At 36.6% G+C, this 20,183-nt stretch overlaps 1 protein-coding gene across 8 annotated transcripts in view; it reads left to right on the forward strand.

Moving 5' to 3' along the window:
• Positions 1-20,183, forward strand: part of def8 (differentially expressed in FDCP 8 homolog) — a 57,935-nt gene that overhangs the window by 10,285 nt on the left and 27,467 nt on the right. For 5 of the 8 annotated variants that reach the window (XM_043264462.1, XM_043264467.1, XM_043264461.1 and 2 more), the window contains exon 3: positions 9,318-9,437. In XM_043264462.1, coding sequence (XP_043120397.1) covers positions 9,332-9,437 — 106 coding nt within the window. In that variant the 5' untranslated portion in view covers positions 9,318-9,331. Of the gene's footprint in view, positions 1-9,061; positions 9,161-9,317; positions 9,438-9,842; positions 9,957-20,183 lie in introns of those variants that run through there. The other 3 variants (XM_043264463.1, XM_043264468.1, XM_043264465.1) reach the window with 2 other exon arrangements.

The following is a 20,183-nucleotide window of genomic DNA, read 5'->3' on the forward strand; positions in this document are numbered from 1 at the left end:
TTCCCTTTGTACAGAATCATGTGTGTGTGTGTGTGTTTATGTTTAGATTGTCTTGTCAAAAGTAGGTACTGTATAAATTGTGTTTCATTATTAATTCTTGTTTGTGTGTTAGTAACTGGAAAGTCAAACTCATGCCCAGATCCGTTGTTACCTGCTCCGAGGTAAAGCGAAGAATCCAATTGATTTATTTTGCTGATCACAGAGTAAATTCATATTGGTAACATACATTTAAATTGCAAATATTGATTTAAAGGTATACTTGAATTGCAACCAACGTGAATCTTTTCAGGCATTCCCCAAACTTGAATTGAGAACTGATTCAAAGACTCATAATTATCTAGGTGTGAAAACCCTACACTGACTATAATGTGCACATCCATCCATTTCCCAGAAACAATTACGATCCATTGTGGCACCTATAATAATTTGAGAGTTAATTAAACTTTGTACAGTCTTTGGATTGCCAAAGGTTATACAAACTGACCGAGACACAAACTCAAAACTGTTTGTGCAAATATTGAAACAGTTTGGAATCAGGCACTTGAAAGTTCATGTTTATCACCCACAGTCTTAAGGGGCCACCAAACCTTAAAGATGATGTTGAGGACTTATTGTTTAGCAAGTGGTAAAGATTGGGCAGAATCATTGCTGTTCAAGAAGCTGAACAAGAGTCACTTGGATTCAGCCTTGCTGATCTTATCTTCGGAAACAGTGTAAGAGGACCACTCAAAGTTTTGAATGAGCAGCTCTTGACTAAAGATTCACTGCCTCTACCTGTTCCTGAATATATAAGTTAATTTCAAGAACATCTACACAGAGCTAGTGAACTGGCCCTGGGAAGCTTTGCTGTTGCCCAGTCTAAAATGAAGAAACACTATGACAGAACTCTGTTGTGATGAACAATATCACTTCATCACCTGTTAGTTTCTAAGGCAAATGAAACTTACCGCTTTTGTACAGATTTTCACAAAGTAATAACATGACTTATTTTCACTCCCATGTATGGAGGACTGCATGGATAAGGTAGAGTCAGCCAGATTTGTCACAAAGCTTGACCTACTTAAGGGATACTGGCCAGTACCCTTAACTACCCATGTTGCTGAAATTTCTGTCTTTGTCTCTCTTGACTACTTCCTCCAGTATTCTGTCCTCACTTTCAGAATGCAAAATGGACCAGCAACTTTTCAGAGACTGATGCAAATTGTACTGGGAGATGTGCCTAACTGTGATGCATACCTGGATGACATTATCTATTCAAAAACCTGGAAAAACCATGTAAAGACTCTGAGAAAATGGTTTTTGAAAAATTGAAAAGTGCTTCATTAACCTTAAATCTTACCAAGTGTGAGAATGGTAATGCCACTATAACCAACCTGGGGAAAAAGTGAGTCATGAAACCTGTGGATGCCAAAGTGGAAGCCATCCTTATTTTCCTAAACCCCACAACAAGCGTGAGCTTTGACAGTTCCTTGGAATGGCTGGTTACTACAGAGGGATCTGTAGAAATCTTTCCTCTTGTTTCATCCCTCACAAACCTACTGACCATGATGAGGGTGTTGATGTGGATCAGTGACTGTAATCATGCCTTCCAGGCTATTAAGGACTTACTTAGCAATGCCCTATACTGGCAGTGCCTAATTTAAAGCACATCAGAGGCACCAACAACTTAGTGGCAGATGCCTTATTAGGATCTGTGGATGGAACTGCTAAAGAGAAATGTTGGGAGAATAATGGGACAGAAACCTCACTGAACTCTGGTCTGCAGTCTTAGTGGTGGGGGTGTTACACCCTAACGCATTTATAGCTTCTTTTAATTTTACTTATAAATGTAGGTATTGCCCCCTATGCTGTGTGCTCTCCTTTTGTCTCTTCCTCACTATCTCTCTCATGTTAATTACTTGTTGCAGGTCACTTCTCCCTGTGTGGGTTTGCCAGTTGGACCAAAGCCATTACGAGAGTAAACGCTTCATTAATGAACGCCTGGCAAACTGCTCACACACGCTAACTCTGCCCACTCACTCCTAACATCTGTTTAGAGCGAGAGAGCAAGTGATTTTCAGTCTGTACATCTCTCAAAAGTGTTCAGCTAATAGTGATACTTGATTTTTTTCTTGATACTTTTTTTTCCCTTAACAGCACTGTTGTTATCCCACTTGTGAAAAGACAAGTTGTTTTTAAGTTGATGTTATGGGTAAAGTTGACAGTATAGTGCTAACAATATTACTGCATATGAGTTGACTTCATTTGAGGAAGAGAGAGCGGGAAAGATAGAGTATGTGCTTGCTGTACATAAAACATAATTTTGTGGAAAAACATGAAAATAAGCTGTCGTTTTACTATATTTATTTACAATGTCATTGTGGATTTTGGTTATTTTGCTGTTGTAAGAACTTTGAAATAATAAAAATTATTTGGCATAATTAATTGATATGGTCAATGCGGTTAATGAACTGCCTGGAACTACCTATACATAATGTATATGCCCAAATAAAGACCCATTTTGAATGTGATTCTTCTTTGTTCCCAGTTGTGGTGGAGCAGCTATGAAGTATTGTTCTTTACTTTCCAGAATTTCAGAAAAAAAATGCTGTAATTGTGTTCCTAGTATAAGAAGCATGTATGAATTGTTATAAAAATGTTTCTGTAATTTCATATGACAGATTTATTTTATATCTTTATATTTTGTAATCAGGAATACTGTTGAAATTGTCCTTCTCAATCGCATACTACATCTTAGAACTTAACAGCTAATTTAAATAGCTGAAGAAATTGCAAGATCATTAAGTCTGAATCTTTTGCCTGTTTCTGAAATAAACATGTTTTCTGGTGATTCAATGAAGTTTGTATCCAATTAACTTTGAAAGGATTCTTGAAAAGGTTCTTGAAAAGTTTTCTTGTAGGTGAAGCACGTAAAGCTGTTGAGGGATTTTGGTCCAAATGATTCTTTGGAACTCCCAGATTTTGCAGGGTGTGCAAAGGCTATACCTCATGTTAAATGATAGGCCATTTTAAATGTTAGCGAGGAGAATCACAATCTGTTAAAGAAATTGCCAGATGGGGCTGAAAGCAAATGTAGTAGAATTGTCGTAGAAGAACTTGATGCATCTGGAGAATATCCAACCTTGCTTTGCTTTATTTGTACAGAAGGAAGCTTGTATCGCTTGTAATCCAATTACTTCTTCCCATCATCAGTTTCTAGTTGTGCCTGAATATCGAAAGTATCTGAGATTCCTATGGTGAGAGCATGGAGATCTTGACCAAGAGCCGAAAGAATATCTAATGACAGTTCATCTTTTCGGCGCTGCCTCCTCCCCAGGCTATGCCTAATTTGGTCTTAAATATCTGGCAATTGACACAAGTGCAGAACATCTTGATCTTAATCCAGACTCAACTCTGGTGGAACATGCTTTGGGCATTCGTTGGCAAATCAAATAATTTTCTTATTATTTTTGTTTGTGACATTTTCATTATAAATTTGAAAGACAAACCTAATACATGCTGTGGAATCCTCTCAGTTTATCTTCTTTGTATGATCCTTTGGGGTTTGTGGCCCTATTCATTTTGAATGGGAAGTTAATTGTGCAGGAGTTGTATCCATTGTGAGAAGATTTGTATCCATGGAGGAAAGAATGGAAGTTAGGTCTTCAAAGATTAAGAGAAGTTCCAAGGTGTTGTTATCAGGATTTTGGCAAGAGTGTGAGAGTAGAATTGCATCACTTTTCAAACGCTAATAGCACAGGACATGGTGTATGCTCTTGCCTGAAATTTAAGAACAAAGAAAATAGTCCATTTCAGTCTAATCATGGCTCCATGTGTTAATGGCAAACAGAGTACAGTTGATAAGAGAGAACACCAAACTGAACCAGTGGCATTATGTTGACATGAAAATCTGGCTGATTATGCCTCTAGGGGATTTTGTTCATCTGATATCTTGCCAACAAACTGGTTTTCAGGTCCAGAATTCTTGTGGAAAGCAGTTAATGTTCTTTTTTTCTACAAGAAGTAATGGCTGTGCATAAACTCTTGATTGTCAAGGTTTTCTTCTTGTTTAACACTCCTTAAGGTGGTCCTGAGAATTAAGAAATAGAGGTCTAAAGACAAGAGCCTTAATTTTGTGACTTCCAAAGCGTGGGAATGCTGCTAAAGCAGTAATAAAGGTTGACCAACAGCTAAGCAAAGAGCTAAAGGTGCTTGAAATTTATGGAAGTTTTCCGCATTTTAATCCTGTTATAATCCAGAGCAAATGGCTTTTGGATTCTCAGATATAGTAAGTTAGTGGCTAAGTTGATAAACAGTTGTGTGCAATGCAGGAAAGTGAGGCATTACAGTTTAAGAACAGCGTATGGCACAGCCTCTTAAGAGTGAGTTGAAGCATCTGCTCCATTTACGCATTGCAGAATAGATTTGTTTCTGACCTTTCATTGTTAAAAATAATCGCAAAAGGTAGAAAAGGTATGGTCTGATATTCACCTGTTTTCACTCTTAAATTGTCCACTTGGAAATGTTGGAATATCTTTCTACAGATTATTTTATCAATGTCCTACAGTGTTTTATTACAAGGAGCTGTCTGCCAACTCTATTTTAATCAAAGCAGGAATTTTAATCAGAGCCAGAAAATGAACTAAGAAAAGTACTTGAACAATGTGATAACCAGGCTTTGCAGACATTCTTGGCTGAGAAACAAAATACAGGTCCTTCTCAAAAAATTAGCATATTGTGATAAAGTTCATTATTTTCTGTAATGTACTGATAAACATTAGACTTTCATATATTTTAGATTCATTACACACAACTGAGTAGTTCAAGCCTTTTATTGTTTTAATATTAATGATTTTGGCATACAGCTCATGAAAACCCAAACCCATCTAAAAAAATTAGCATATTTCATCCGACCAATGAAAGAAAAGTGTTTAATACAAAAAAAGTCAACCTTCAAATAATTATGTTCAGTTATGCACTCAATACTTGGTCGGCAATCCTTTTGCAGAAATGACTGGTTCAATGCGGCGTGGTATGGAGGCAATCATCCTGTGGCACTGCTGAGGTGTTATGGAGGCCCAGGATGCTTCGATAGTGGCCTTAAGCTCATCCAGAGTGTTGGGTCTTGCGTCTCTCAACTTTCTCTTCACAATATCCCACAGATTGTCTATGGGGTTCAGGTCAGGAGAGTTGGCAGGCCAATTGAGCACAGTAATACCATGGTCAGTAAACTATTTACCAGTGGTTTTGGCACTGTGAGCAGGTGCCAGGTCGTGCTGAAAAATATCTCCATAAAGCTTTTCGGCAGATAGCTTCTCCTGATAGCTAGCTGCATTGACCCTGCCCTTGATAAAACACAGTGGACCAACACCAGCAGCTGACATGACACCCGTTTTCTGCCACACTTTTTCCTTCCCACAGACTTCCCACTGAGGTGCCTTGACACAGCACTCTGGGAACAGCCTATTCGTTCAGAAATTTCTTTCTGTGTCTTACCCTCTTGCTTGAGGGTGTCAATGATGGCCTTCTGGACAGCAGTCAGGTCGGCAGTCTGACCCATGATTGTGGTTTTGAGTAATGAACCAGGCTGGGAGTTTTTAAAAGCCTCAGGAATCTTTTGGAGGTGTTTAAAGTTAATTAGTTGATTCAGATGATTAGGTTAATAGCTCGTTTATAGAACCTTTTCATGATATGCAAATTTTTGGAAATCATCAATATTAAAACAATAAAAGGCTTGAACTACTTCAGTTGTGTGTAATGAATCTAAAATATATGAAAGTCTAATGTTTAGCAGTACATTACAGAAAATAATGAACTTTATCACAATATGCTAATTTTTTGAGAAGGACCTGTAAGTTTGTTTTTAATTCTCCTTCAGCAAGTCATGCTGGAGGTGTTTAGGAGCGTCAAATACAAACCATTCAAAATATATTAACATTACCTTGGCTCAAAGTTTGTGAAAACTTGATAATGCCTCTCTCAGAATGCTCTTTTATGAGGCCATGTCCATCGTTAACAGTCATCTTCTAACAGTGGAGGGAATAAACAAGTCAAAGGTAGCCCTTCTGCTTCTAAGGGAATTGGTAAGACAAGATTCAGTATCTGGTTGAACAATTTTGGAGTTGGTGGAGGACAGAGTATGTTGTGAACATCTCTGTGTGATAGAAGTGGCGTTTGTTACGGCACAATCTCAGGGTGAATGACATAGTCAAATTAAAGGAAGACCTCTGTCCAAGAAATCAGTGGCAGTTGGGAGGAATTGTGGAAACAACACAGGAAGGTGACTGATTAGTGTGAAGAATAAAAGGGAAGCTAGTTGGTAAAAAAAGATCAGTAGGAAAGCATTTGTTCTCCATCAAAACTTTTGATTATAGAAAGACTAGTTCAAAGGTTAATGCTCCTGCTTGAAAGTGGGAGATACAGTGCAGTAAAAGATAAAAATACATTTGTGTATTCAAGTTTAACTTAAATCATGTTAAAAGTGTCATGCTTTCTTGGATAAGGGGGAATATTAAATGACCCTTAAGATTTAAAATTATTAATTTATTGGAATTGTATTTTTCATGGTGGGAGTATAGGGACCATCTAAAACGATGTAGTTATGTTCTTAATATAAGAAGCATGTATAAACTGTGTTATGAAACAACACAACACAACAAGTTTCTGGAATTGAATATGCGCTTTGGCAGATGTGTAAGATTTTAATCTGATTATTAATATGAATTAGCTCTTTAATTACTATTGGGGAATCAAATCGTAATAATTTGAGTTGGTTTCATGAAATTTATATAATACACTAATCTGTCCAGCATTTAGCACAATAAAAAGTATCTTACCAATTCTGTTTATTTCGTGATTAGCAAAATAACCACAAATTGGTATCCAATCTGACTTAATTCCTTATTCTGATTTGGGTAGCAGAGATCTGTGTGTAGTTTGACTTTAAAATCAAACAGAAACAGAAAGTTTATTGAGCTATACTTCTAACATGACTAAGCTAAGAATACACACACACACACACATACCGTTGTCTGCATTACCGAAACTGAGTGCTGGCTTCTCTAAGGGAATCCTAGCTTCTCTGATTGGTCTGGCGCTTGTCTTGGATGACATCTTTGGGATTCCTCTGGCGATTTGAATGGGCGTTCGTGAAAGTCTCTCGTAGTTGCGCTGCCCAGCTCGTGACACGTTACTCACCTGATTCATCTGTGTTTTACTTTGTTTCATAATAAAACTCTCTAAAACGTACGTCTGCTTCTCCCTTCCATGTGTGGACGTGACATCTAGTTGTGATTTAAATTTCATTCATTAACTAACTATAATACTTTCTAGTTTCCATTTATCTTTTGTTAGGAGTCGCTTAGAGACCTGTTTGGCCAGAACAGGCTCACAACACATCTGGGCTAGTCCAGGTCTTAGTCAGTGGCTACCCCGTACCCCGTACAAAAGAGTAATGTTTTATGCAATCCCTAAATAATAGCATGCCAAGTCAGTTTGGTGGCCAGCAAGATCTCAAAAACGTGCCCCCAGCTCCGTTCATTGATGATTGATCTGACTCACCCTTGTACGCGAACAACGTGGAAAACCACAGAAGTCACTAACCTACTAGAATAATGATTTCAGACAATATTATAAGTTAACCAAGATTAACGTTTATTTTGCCAGACAAGAATATTTTCCAAATTGGTTTAACTCATAAACATTTACTGACAGCAGTACATAAACTAAACAAAGATAAAACAAAATAAAACAAACATATAAACCAAATTATAAAAAAGTGTTTGTTAAAAGGTAATTTTACCTGGTCTTTAGAAAATACATAGTGTGGTGTATGGAGACACACACTACAGGCCGATCTGGCTACAAAATCGTGCCTTATGTTTTGTCACTTTCCTTATATACTCAGACCAGACCAAGAGATCCCAAATTCAGTTGCAAAAACCTTTTGGTGTTTACATTCCCGTGCTACAGGATCACACCTGGCTGAAACATTTTCAGAGACCCTAAAGGAGGAAACGCCCCCTTTTTAATCTTTTCCATAATATAAGTGATTTCTGTGAAATTGATACCAGTTGACCTTTCAAATGAGAACATGAAAGTGTGGTTCACAAGACACATGACATATAATGCCTTATTCTTAATGAACTTCAAGCCAAGTCTTTTTGGCAGAAGGAGACAGGAAGAGCAAAGGTGAAGAGGGTGTCATAAAACAACAGGGAGAGAGGGTGTTGTTTGCTCTTCTTTTGAAGTCCTTTTGTTCCTTTGGATATCCCTTCTCAGATTAGTTTTATTTCATGGCTGATTTCGCTCCTTACACTGTAAATGGTGAAAATCGCTTAGAAAATTGTCAGTATGTCTGTTGGAGAACCATCAAAACAAAGTGTTAACATATATTTAACTCTTAAGTTTGTATGTAGTTGCAGAATTACTTATTAACAACTATACTATGAAAATAATCAAACTGACATTACAATAAAAATAGTTAATAGCAAATGTGTTGTTACACATTCATCTTATGTTGTATCTGTTATGGCTGTTTGAGAAAAAAAAATATTATTATTACTCATAAGTGTTTTATTGTTTGTTTGTTTTTTTTTTTTACTGATGAGAAGTAACACATGAATATTTTTTAAATACTGGTTCCTGAAAGTGCACATTGTCAAGCAATGTACATTTTCAAAGTAGGTTTCTTGCAGAGCAACTGTATGCAATTTAATACATGTATTCTATAGTGTGTGCTATGAATTTGGAATTCTGAATTTAGTTCTTTTAGACATTTTTAACAATGAAATATGCATTTATTTTGTTGTCTCTAGTATGCATACTTTTTTTTAGATAAAAAGGTTTGTTGTTAAAGAGCAACTGCTTCTGCTGTCCTATATCCTTCTGCTTTACTATATTACTTCCTTTAGGAATTCACCGATTTTGTAAGGGCTAGTTTCGCCTATAAGCCTATAAGTTAATACATTTTCTGCTTTACCTTTTTATAGTAAATGAAGGAATGGTGTAACATCCAAAGTGATGCATTTGAGATTTTGAAGTTATTTTGAAAAAAAGACAGAAATATTATGTTTTGTGGTAGGAGTGTTGGCTAATAGTAACACTGACCTGCAGTCACACTGCACTTTCTGTGCTGGAGCCAAACAATGGAACTTTTTCGATAGAAGAAAACAGGGAAAAGGTGTGTTTGCTAATACATTCTTTCAGGGAATATTTACATGTAATTTATATACATAAAACATGATATATGATTTAAAATAGATTGTGCTGTCCTTGAAACAAAAAAAGAGATTAAGAGGTGACATAAACCTATTACATATTGATCTTGTCTTCTACAGATGTGACCAGTGTCATGGAATATAATGAAAGACTTGCCCGTTTTCGTCAGGGTCATGTCAACCCATTTGACAGGAGAGAGATTGACAGCAACACTGAGGAGAAGGATTCTCCAAAACATGGTTTGTCAACTTTTATTAAATATATAAATATCTACTCCTCTTCTGAAGGTGCAAGCAAATTACCACCACTGTATTAACATTATTGCATTGGTGGTTCCCTAAAAACCCGTTAACATCCATGTAAACTTTTTATTGCACACATGGTTCTTAAAATGATTTTTTAAGAACTGTTCAATTACAGGTTCTTTTGGAAATGCAACCACCTAGTAAACACAGAACACCGACTTTAGCAAACTACACAGCAAAGTCATGGCAAACGACCATCCATAATAGTCACATCTTTTGCAAAGTTAAGCATCACTCATATTTTAGTGTACAGGGATGTGAGACTGTTAGAGAGAACAATAAACTGGAACTAGATGACAGAAGTGGTGGGTGTTGTATCACTTCCTGGACTGAACAGCAAATATGCACATATCCAAAAGTCACAAAGACTCAGTCTTCCTTTTCAATTGACACATTTGACATTCTCTTAAACTGGTATATGTGAAAACATGCTGTGGTGTGACGTCTATGCAGGTCAGTCCAAAAAACATCTTATATATGTAAATTAAGACTTAGTGTAGAGTAATAGCAATTCATTTTTTTTATAATCTAATATTGCTGTGCTAACAAATTGACAAAATGTAATTTTTTTTTAAGATGAATCCCATGCTTCGAACTTTCACAGTGTTTTAATAGTCCTTGTTTTATTCATGTTTTTGCAGTCTTTTATTCTATGAAAGAACATGATACAACTGAAAGCTTTTATTCTGTTATTAAGCATCTCTTTGAAAGTTGAAAAAGTTCTAGTTAGTTTTTAAATTATAAATTATACGTTGTTGTTGTTGTTAATGTTTATTTTCTGATCATTTATTGCTTACTTTTTTGAGGTTTAATGTTTTATATAAGATATCAGTTTCTAGTAGTCAACATTTTCAGTTTTATTTTTTTTTGTTTTTATAATCCATATCCCCAGGTGATCTAATTGGGAGTGTATATTATATGTTCAACCTCCAATTTATTGCATTTGCAAATTACCATGCTTGGAAACAAAGAATTATAAACTTCCCTCTAAAAGTAATACTATTGTCCTGTTTAGACATTAAGAAAATGAGTATGTGAGCTGCACTGTAACCCTTAAGTTTTTGCTGTGTTTTGATTGGATTTTGGTGGACTAACATAAGCAAACTATCCAAAGCCTGGGAACGACAGGACTTCTCATATGTCAAAATGCAGTTTCTTCACTTCACCCACCAACAGACTGAAAAATAAAAATATAAATTATTTTGGACCTCTGGATGCAGCAGCAGCGGGTGAAACAAAGAGAGATAAAGTTCCATCCAAATCCATTCATAACTATGTTCTCAAACCTGCCAACTACATCATACAAATCTTATACTTATTCAGAGGAATAAGTATCATCAGTGACAGCGATGTGTAGTGCAACATCTTACACAAACTCAGCTGTTATTGGACAATTAATGCATTCATTATAGTTTAGTCTTCTTCCATCATGTTTGGACTTAATGTGTTCATAACATTGCCAAATGTATACTGGTTGTGGTTTGGTAAATGAGAAGTGCACCGGTAAAACTTTATTCACACTTTTCTAACTTAAAAAAAAAGGGTGGGCCACATCGTCTTGCATGCTCTGAATCAGCCAATTATAGCATGGAAATGGAGAAGCTCCAATTTACAATGTCCTCCTCATCGAAAAGAGATAAAGGTACCCTTCCACAAGACACTCATTGTTCTGAGTCTGCCTGATCTCCACTTTCAGTACCGTTGTAGGTGATTCTCCTCATTTCACTTATTTAAGGTCTAATGTGTTATGTATAATTATATTCATATTGATCCGCTCATGTGGAACATTTACATCAAATTAATGGTGTTATTTTACCAAGGCTAACTATTATTTCACCATTGCCTATGAAGTGAACATGCTATCTTGATTTGTGATTGAGTCGCATGTGACATTATGACCACTTGTGAGTTCCCCATGCATGTTTACAGCAGCATCCACTTGCGCATGTTGTAATATTGCATTGGTCTCCTAGCAACACATGACACCAGAAGTGTGAGCAGTCTTTTCTGGTTTAAAGTGACAGCATGGAGTTCCATATGGAGTAGACGTGTTTTTTTGCGCTCCTCATTTCCCTTAATAATAGTTAATTTGCATCAACAATCTTATCGTTAAAGTTTGCTCAATATCATCGCAATCGGCATGACTAAACCAAAATCAAGGAAAGGAGACAAACCAACAGAGGATGCAGGTGAACAGGGCGCTTGTCAGTCGGACGACGCACAGGCCGCGGCTAGCGTTACCGATCCTGTTAATCTCGCTGACATTATGGAGGCTATCAAGTCAATGAACGGCTCCATGAATGAGAAGTTTGATTCTTTGGAATCTACGCTGTCTCAGACATTGGCCTCGCTGTCCGAAGTCACTTCGCGAGTTACAGAACTCGAAAAGGCTAGTGCAGATTACGAGGGCCGTATTTCCGAACTCGAGGCTCATTGACTGGTGACTGGTTTCAAACGTGCAAATCTCTAACATCTAAACTGGATGACCTTGAAGGGCGCTCGCGGCGACAAAATATTAAGATCATCGGTCTGCCCGAAAAAGTGGAGGAGGGTCGCCCGACTCAGTTTGTTGCTGACTTTCTAGCAAATATTCTCGGCGTCAGTAACTTTCCTAAACCTCCAAGATCGGACCGAGCCCATCGTGACGGGCCCGGTTGGTAACGCACAATCTCGCCCTCGGACGATGGTGGCCAGACTGCATCACTACCCGGATAAAGAGAAGATTCTTCGTCTCGCGCGGCTGTCTTCACCCCTGATGTACAACGGAGCGCGCATTCTCATCTTCCCCGACTTCACCTCCGAGGTTCTGAAGCAGCGCCAAGCTTTCAACGACGTGAGGAAAAGGCTCAAGGAGGCTAATGTTCGTCATGGGTTGCTCTTCCCTGCTCGCCTTCTCGTGACCCATAATTCAGCTAAACATGTTTTTGACTCCGTTGAGAAGGCCCAAGTTTTTGTTGACTCCATCACAGCTGAGGACAACTCTGCGTAGTCTGCACTACTATGTGCTAGCAGGAAAAAGGTCGGGCAAGACTTAATCTTGTTTTTTTGTTCTTCACCGCTTGCAGGTCTTGTTTATTTTTTCACAGCCGATGCTGATCAGTTCGATCAGCATATTTGTTATTTTTCATCTTATTGAGCATAGTGTGACACAGTGCAGTCATAGTATTTTTATTTGACTCCGACAGACGTGTCTTTTTTTTTCGTTATAATTTACACGAGTTAAGGGATTTGAGGGGCAGCTTAGGTATTCTCTTTTTTCTTTCGTTTTGTGTTTGTAAAACTGCTGCTCTTTATGTCACTTTTTGGCTTCACCGCATATATGGGTTTTTTATTCCGCTTAGTTTGGGGAAGCGGCTGGGATAGGGTGGGGGCGTGTTCTGTGTTTTACGTTGGTTTTTCTGTTTACCCTTCTTTTTATCGGTGCGATTCAGTTACTGCAGTTAAATTTGTGTACTTTGTAAAATGGCACATAATATAACTTCATCACAAGATGGCGGTGTCACTTTAGCGAGTTGGAATGTGCGCGGACTGAACGGTCAGGCGAAGCGAGCTAAAGTGTTTTCATATTTGCGTTCTATTTCCGCCGATATAATATTTCTACAAGAGACCCACATTAAACATGGTGAACAGAACCGTTTGAAATGTAAATGGCTGTCCCAAGTTTTTCAATCGACCTTTTCATGTAGAGCTAGAGGTGTAGCAATACTATTTCGCAATTCTGTTATGTTTAAACACATATCCACATTAACGGACCCGAACGGTCGTTATGTTGTCGTCACTGGTCTAATTGCCTCTAAACATTTTACGTTTTTAAATCTTTATGCCCCTAATTACGACGACCCAGCCTTTTTCCGTAAGGTTTTTAATTTTCTACCGTCTCTTACTGATACTCACTTCATAATTGGTGGCGACTTTAACTGTATATTGGATCCACTTTTGGATAAATTTCCTGTTCGTTCTGACCCTCTCCTTAACTGCACTTCAGTCATTAAACATCTTACCAAGTCATTGAACACTGTTGACATCTGGAGGCTACACCACCCTGTTGATAAGCAATTCTCTTTTTTCTTGTCCATAAATCATGTCCATAGAATAGATTATTTCTTTATAGATTCGAAACTAATACCTAATGTCTCTGCATCTAAATACCACAATATTCTGATCTCTGATCATTCTGCTGTTACAGTAACCTTTGACTTTGGCTGGGCAAAGCCAAGCTACAATTGGAGACTTAACACTTACCTCCTTTCAAATGTGAATTTTTGCCAGCATATTTCAGATTGTTTGACAGAATTTATTGAGTTTAATGATAAAGGTGATGTTTCTGACTCCATGTTATGGGAAACTCTCAAAGTAGTAATGAGAGGACATATCATTTCTTACGAGTCAACAGCAAAGAAACTTAGACAAAAACGCTTATTGGAGATAGATGCTCATCTTAGCCATTTGGAGAAATTATATAGGGATACTATGGACTCGAGTGTTTTAAATGATATTATGTCACTTAAATATGAATATAATAAGATTACTTTGGATCAGGTGAATAAGACTTTGTTAAAAATTAAACAAAGACATTTTGAGATTAGGGATAAAACAGATAAATTATTAGCTCAACAATTAAGGGGTTCATATGCCAGCAGGTCAATTCATCATATTGCTGATAAAGATGGTAACATTTTGACTAATCCAAAAGACATTAATAATCGCTTTATGGAATTCTATGCTGATTTATACAAGTCCAAGACCTCTGTGTCTTCACAAACTATTGTAGACTTTCTTCATTCACTTCCCTTCCAAAACTGAGTGAGGCTGATCAGGAAATGCTAAATGCCGACATTACTTTTCAAGAGATACTGGATGCGTTTAATGCCTTTCCCAATGGAAGGCCCCTGGTCCTGACGGCTTTTGTATAGAATTTTATAAGAAATATGCTGGTAAAATTGCACCCCCTTATGTTACGCATGTTTAATCATTCTTTTTACAAGCAGGAATTTCCTTCTTCTCTCTACTTTGCCAATATTTCTTTACTTCTTAAGAAAGGCAAGGATGAGACAAATGTGTCCTCTTATCGTCCAATCGCACTTCTTAATACTGATTTAAAAGTGTTCACCAAAATTTTAGCAACCAGATTAAACAAATGTATTTCAACTATTATTCATCCTGACCAGGTTGGCTTTGTCCCTAATAGATTCTCATTTTTCAATGTTAGACGTTTTCTTAATATAATCTATTCCAAGCAAAAATCTCTTTCTAAATTGGCAGTTATTGCATTAGATGCTGAAAAGGCTTTTGATCAAGTGGAGTGGAAATATATTCTAACTACTATTAAAGAATTTAAGTTAGGAGATAGGTTTTCCTCGTGGGTCAGTATGTTGTACCATCATCCATGTGCATCGGTTTTAACTAACCTTGATAGATCGCCACAATTCGAGTTGCATAGGGACTTTCACCCCTGCTGTTTGCTATTGCCATAGAACCTTTAGCAATTGCTATCAGAAATCATCCACAGATTCCGCCCCTTAAGCATAGGTCAGGTAAATCATATCATATCTCTTTATGCCGATGACGTTCTTTTATACCTTTCAGATCCTGAGCACTCTGTTCCACCTTTGTTGGACCTACTAAATTCATTTAGTAACTTTTCAGGTTATTCTGTTAATTGGCAAAAAGTGAATTTATGCCCATTGGCAAGAATATAGATCCAGTCTTCATGCAGAGTATACCATTTAAATTAGCTCCGGATATGTTAAAATATCTTGGTGTAGCTGTCCCAAAGAATTCAAAGGATTTAGTTAAATTAAATTTTCTCACGCTATTAGACAGCTTGAAGCAGGATATAGAAAATGGAGATCACTCCCCATATCAATGATCGGTCGTATCAATGCAGTTAAAATGGTGAGCCTTCCAAGATTCTTATATCTTTTTCAAAACGTACCTGTTTTTCTACCCAAAACCTTTTTAAAACTCTGACTCCATTATTATGCCTTTCATATGGGGTTTTAAAAAATTTCTAAGATTCATTTGCAGAAACCTAAACATTTGGGCGGTTTAGGTTTGCCTAATTTTCGCCAGTATTACTGGGCAGCGAATTGCAGAGCGTTACTGTATTGGCGGGATTCTTTCCAGGCATTGTCCAAGCAGACACTCCCCCCTGGTTAGCAATAGAACAAAGTTCCTTCCATTCTTCTCTTTCTGCTTTGCTTTTTTCAACTCCCCTGTCTAATAAAGAGGTTCCCAAAAATAATTTAATCCTTAATAACTCAATTAGAATCTGGTATCAAATTAGAAAGGTGACTAACTTACCAAACACTTCCTTATTTTCTCCTATCTGTTACAATCATTCATTTAAACCCTCTCTTACAGATAAAGTTTTTAAGGAATGGCAAGATAAAGGAATTCTTAGTGTTAAAGATTTATACATTAGTAATTCTTTTGCCTCTTTCTCACAGCTCAGTAAGAGATTCAATCTTCCTTCTTCTCATTTTTTCAGATATCTTCAGGTCCGGAATTATGTTCATTTAAATTTTTCAGATTTTGTACTTTTGCCTTTAGTAAACAAAATTTTTGACTTATTTTCAAATTCCCAGATGCTAAGGGTTTAACCTCTTTGTTTGTTAATGCTTTTAAAGATGTAATTAACTTTTCCTCCTTTCATTTAAAAGCTGCTTGGGAAGAAGACCTAGGAATTCAAATTACAGAGTTTGATTGGGATAAATGTCTTTTATCTGTTTTTTCATGTTCTATAAATTCGAGGCATCAACTTATTCAGTACAAGGTTTTACACAGACTTCACTATTCTAAAACAAAGCTCAACAAATTCTATTCTTCTGTTTCTCCCATCTGTGATAAGTGTAAAGTTGCTGAGGGTACACTGGCACATCTTTTCTGGTTCTGTGTTAAAATTCAGAGTTTTTGGCTAGAAATATTTCAGTTTTTTGCCCAAGTCTATAACTGTGTTTTACCCCCTGACCCAATGATAGCAATTTTTGGTTGGTCAGATTTGCTTGAGTCGCTCAGTCCAAAGGTACGGTCACCTATCCAATATGGCATTATTGTAGCTAAGAAAATTATTTTGCTTTTTGGAAGAAAAATGTTAGGCCTCTCTTCTCCGACTGGTTAACCGGACTTACTTCCACTCTACATCTTGAAAGAATCCGATATTCTATTTCTGGGAATGCTGAAAAATTTGATAGAATGTGGGACCCAGTGTTTACTTTTCTTTTGAGCTACAAGGACCAATGATGTTTTCATTTTTTTGTTATTATTATTATTTTTTAATATGATTATTGTAATTTATTTTTGGTAGGATATGCTGGTCTTGTACACCGCAATATGCATAATGAAGCACAAAAATAAGACAAAAAGTCTTATTTTTGTGCTTCATTTTGCATATTGCACCAATGTTTCTCTGGTTTTGAAGGGTTTGTCTGTTTGTTATTGTTTGTCTTTGTCTGCAAAAACCATAATAAAAATAATAATCTAAAGTGACAGCATCACCAACTTCACAGATATTTGTGTACTGCATGTAGCCAGCAATGCTTATAAAGGGTACTTAGCTCTCCAGCAGTACATATAAAGGGTACTAGAATTGAATAATCTAATTTTGGGTGAAGAAATTAAGTGAAGAAGTGTAAGATTAGTATCATAAATTAATCTGCATGGTGAAAAAATTCCTCTTGCAGTGATATTAAAACTGGGCGATGGAGAAATCTCACTTCAGGATATTCAGGATATAAGCTAAGCCCTTTAGCTGTTAACTTCTGACTAACATTGTGTGAGTGTAAAGTGTAACATAATAACCACTCCTCAATCTCCTCCTTCATTCTTGATCTGCTGTTTGTGGTCAAACGTTTTGACTTTATTTGACCTTTTTTGATTTTATTTTGTTTGTATACCGTTGTTAAGCTTTTAGGTACCGATTTAGCTAGGCTGAGATTTACTAAAAAGATTCTTTAGTACTTTTTAAGATAAACATAAGATGAACTAAGTGTACTCAACTGCTCTATTTTGAGACACTGAATATAAATGTCTTGGTTATGTACGTAACTCTCATTCCTTGATGGAATAGAATGGAGATGTTATGCCATGACGACGGACTGGGGTCTTGCTTCCTTCCTTTCCTTGAAATCAGCTAAAAAGAGAACCTAGCCCAGTTAATTAAAATACACTACGTTATGAAGGATGATCAGAAATTTCTTTAGATTTCATTAAATTCAGAGGGAGATAAAAAGTATATGATATCTGAATGTATTGAAAATGCAGTACTGGAGTTTCTGATTAAACTGATCTGCACTCAAGTGGTGATAAAACATGAACACATAAAGATAGAATACAATACTTGTCATGTTTGAGAGGCTGAGAGGTTCAGTTCTATTCGATATATATATATATATATATATATATATATATATATCAATCAATCAATAACTTTCATTTATATAGTGCTTTTAACAATACAGATTGTGTCAAAGCCCTGAAGAGTATCCAATAGGAAAATAGAGTGATAGTAATGTGTAATGAAAAGATAAAACACCATTTTCTTTTAATAATTGTGGAGATGATGTCTGTAATCAAATCGACGATAATCGCTAGAAATTAAGTGTCCCCAGTTAAGCAAGGCAGAGGCAACAGTGGCAAGGAACCAAAACCTTGTCCGTGACAGAATGGAGAAAAAAAGCCTTGGGAGAAATCACGCTTAGTTGGGGACCAGTTTTCCTCTGGCCGGATGACCAGCACTTAATTTCCAGTTCAATTTCAAACAAAGCTATGTCAGATTGTGTAAAGGATTTATTGTGTGTGTGTGTGCGCGCGTCTGGTTTCAGTGATCTGTCCACAGGGCTCATCCAGCTGTTCTTGTTTCAGAATGTTGGTCATCTCTTGGTGCTGATCCACCATCTGATCTGGATATGAAGTGAGAAACAGAATAAGAAAGAAACAGACTAATATTAGCGTAGTATGTAATGAGTACATTGTGTCTTATGGGGAGTGTTCCCTGTTCTGGCTGATCTAATTATTGCAGCCTAATGATATTTTAACAGAATTGAGCGTATTAGTATGTTTATGTGAAAGTCAGGTTAAAGAGATGGGTCTTTAAACTAGATTTAAACTGACAGAGGGTGTCTACTTCCCAAACAGTGTTAGGGAAATTGTTCTGGAGTTTGGGTGCTAAATAGGAAAAAGACCTGCCGCAGAGTTTTGACACAGTGGACATGGAGGAGTATAATGAGCTCACTCAAGTATTGAGGAACTAAGCCATTCAAGACTTTATAAGTAATTAACAAAATTTTAAAATCTATCCGATGTGTAATAGGGAGCCAATGCAGTGCTGACAGATTAGTTTAATATGTTCATACTTCCTGGTTCTGGTAAGGACTCTTGCTGCATTTTGGACAAGGTGAAGTTTGTTTATCAAGCATACAAAACAACCACCCTATAAAGCATTACAATAACCTCGAGGTAATAAATGCATGAATTAACATTTCCACATTTGACATTGAGAGCATAGGTCACAGTTTTTACAGATGCTAGAAACATGTTTTTCAAAGACTAAATGGCTATCAAACACCTAGGTTCCGAACTGAAGAAGAAGAGTTGACAGAGCATTCATCAAGTATCTAATACTTGATGTGTGTTCTAGGTTATTAAATGTGGGGTTTTTAGATCTGATAATTAGCACCTTTTTTTCCAAATTTGGCATTAAGAAATTACTTGTCATCCATTTTTTTATATTGACTATGCATTCTGTTAGTTTCTCAATTTGGTGTGTTTCACTGGACCAAGAAGAAATATAGAGCTGAGTATCATCAGCATAACAGTGACACCATATCCCCAGGCTATACAGGCTATACAAAATACTTCTAGTTTTGTTTTTCTCCAGCTGCACTCCATTTTCTATGCTGCTCTCTTTAGGTTGCGAGTGTGCTCATTACACTGTTTTTTTTCATCTTTAAGCGTAAAGGAGCAAGTGTATCTAAAGTGCTAGAAAAGAGAGAGTACATAGTTTGATACATCATTAAGTTTTTACTGCACTATTGGATGTTTTATATTATATTTTGTTGTTGACTCCAATTGACTCCAAATTGCCATTTATTTGAAAGGCAATCTAAAATGCATATGCCACTTTTAAGCTATTTAAAAGCAAAGTAAAATGAGGAAAAGCGGGAAAACTAAAAACAAAATGCTTGATGGTGAATTGAATTAAAATGTGCATGCTGCTTTTACAAGCTATTTAGAATGAAAGGAAATGAGGGATAAGAGGGATAAGTACCCCTAAACAAGCCTTCCCCTCACTTTTATACCATTATTACCAATGCTGTGTCACATCAAAATCAGGTCAGGGCAACCTCTGGTGTCCAGTAGGAATTAAACACACATTACATGTGCACATACATAACGACCAATCCATGCTGTTCTGGCTAAAAAATAATACCTCTCAAAAGAAATGTTAAACAGATATACAGTACTGTGCAAACGTTTTAGGCAGGTGTGGAAAAAATGCTGTAAATAAAGAATGCTTTCAAAAATGAAAATGTTAAAAAAAAATTCATAAATGAACAAAATGCATTGAATGAACAAAATATAAATCTAAATCAAATCAATATTTGGTGTGACCACCCTTTGCTTTCAGGAGCAATTCTTCTAGGTACACAGTTTTTGAAGGATCTCGGGTGGTAGGTTGTT

The sequence above is a fragment of the Puntigrus tetrazona genome, chromosome 18 (assembly GCF_018831695.1).
Source record: "Puntigrus tetrazona isolate hp1 chromosome 18, ASM1883169v1, whole genome shotgun sequence".
NCBI classification, from domain to species: domain Eukaryota; kingdom Metazoa; phylum Chordata; class Actinopteri; order Cypriniformes; family Cyprinidae; genus Puntigrus; species Puntigrus tetrazona.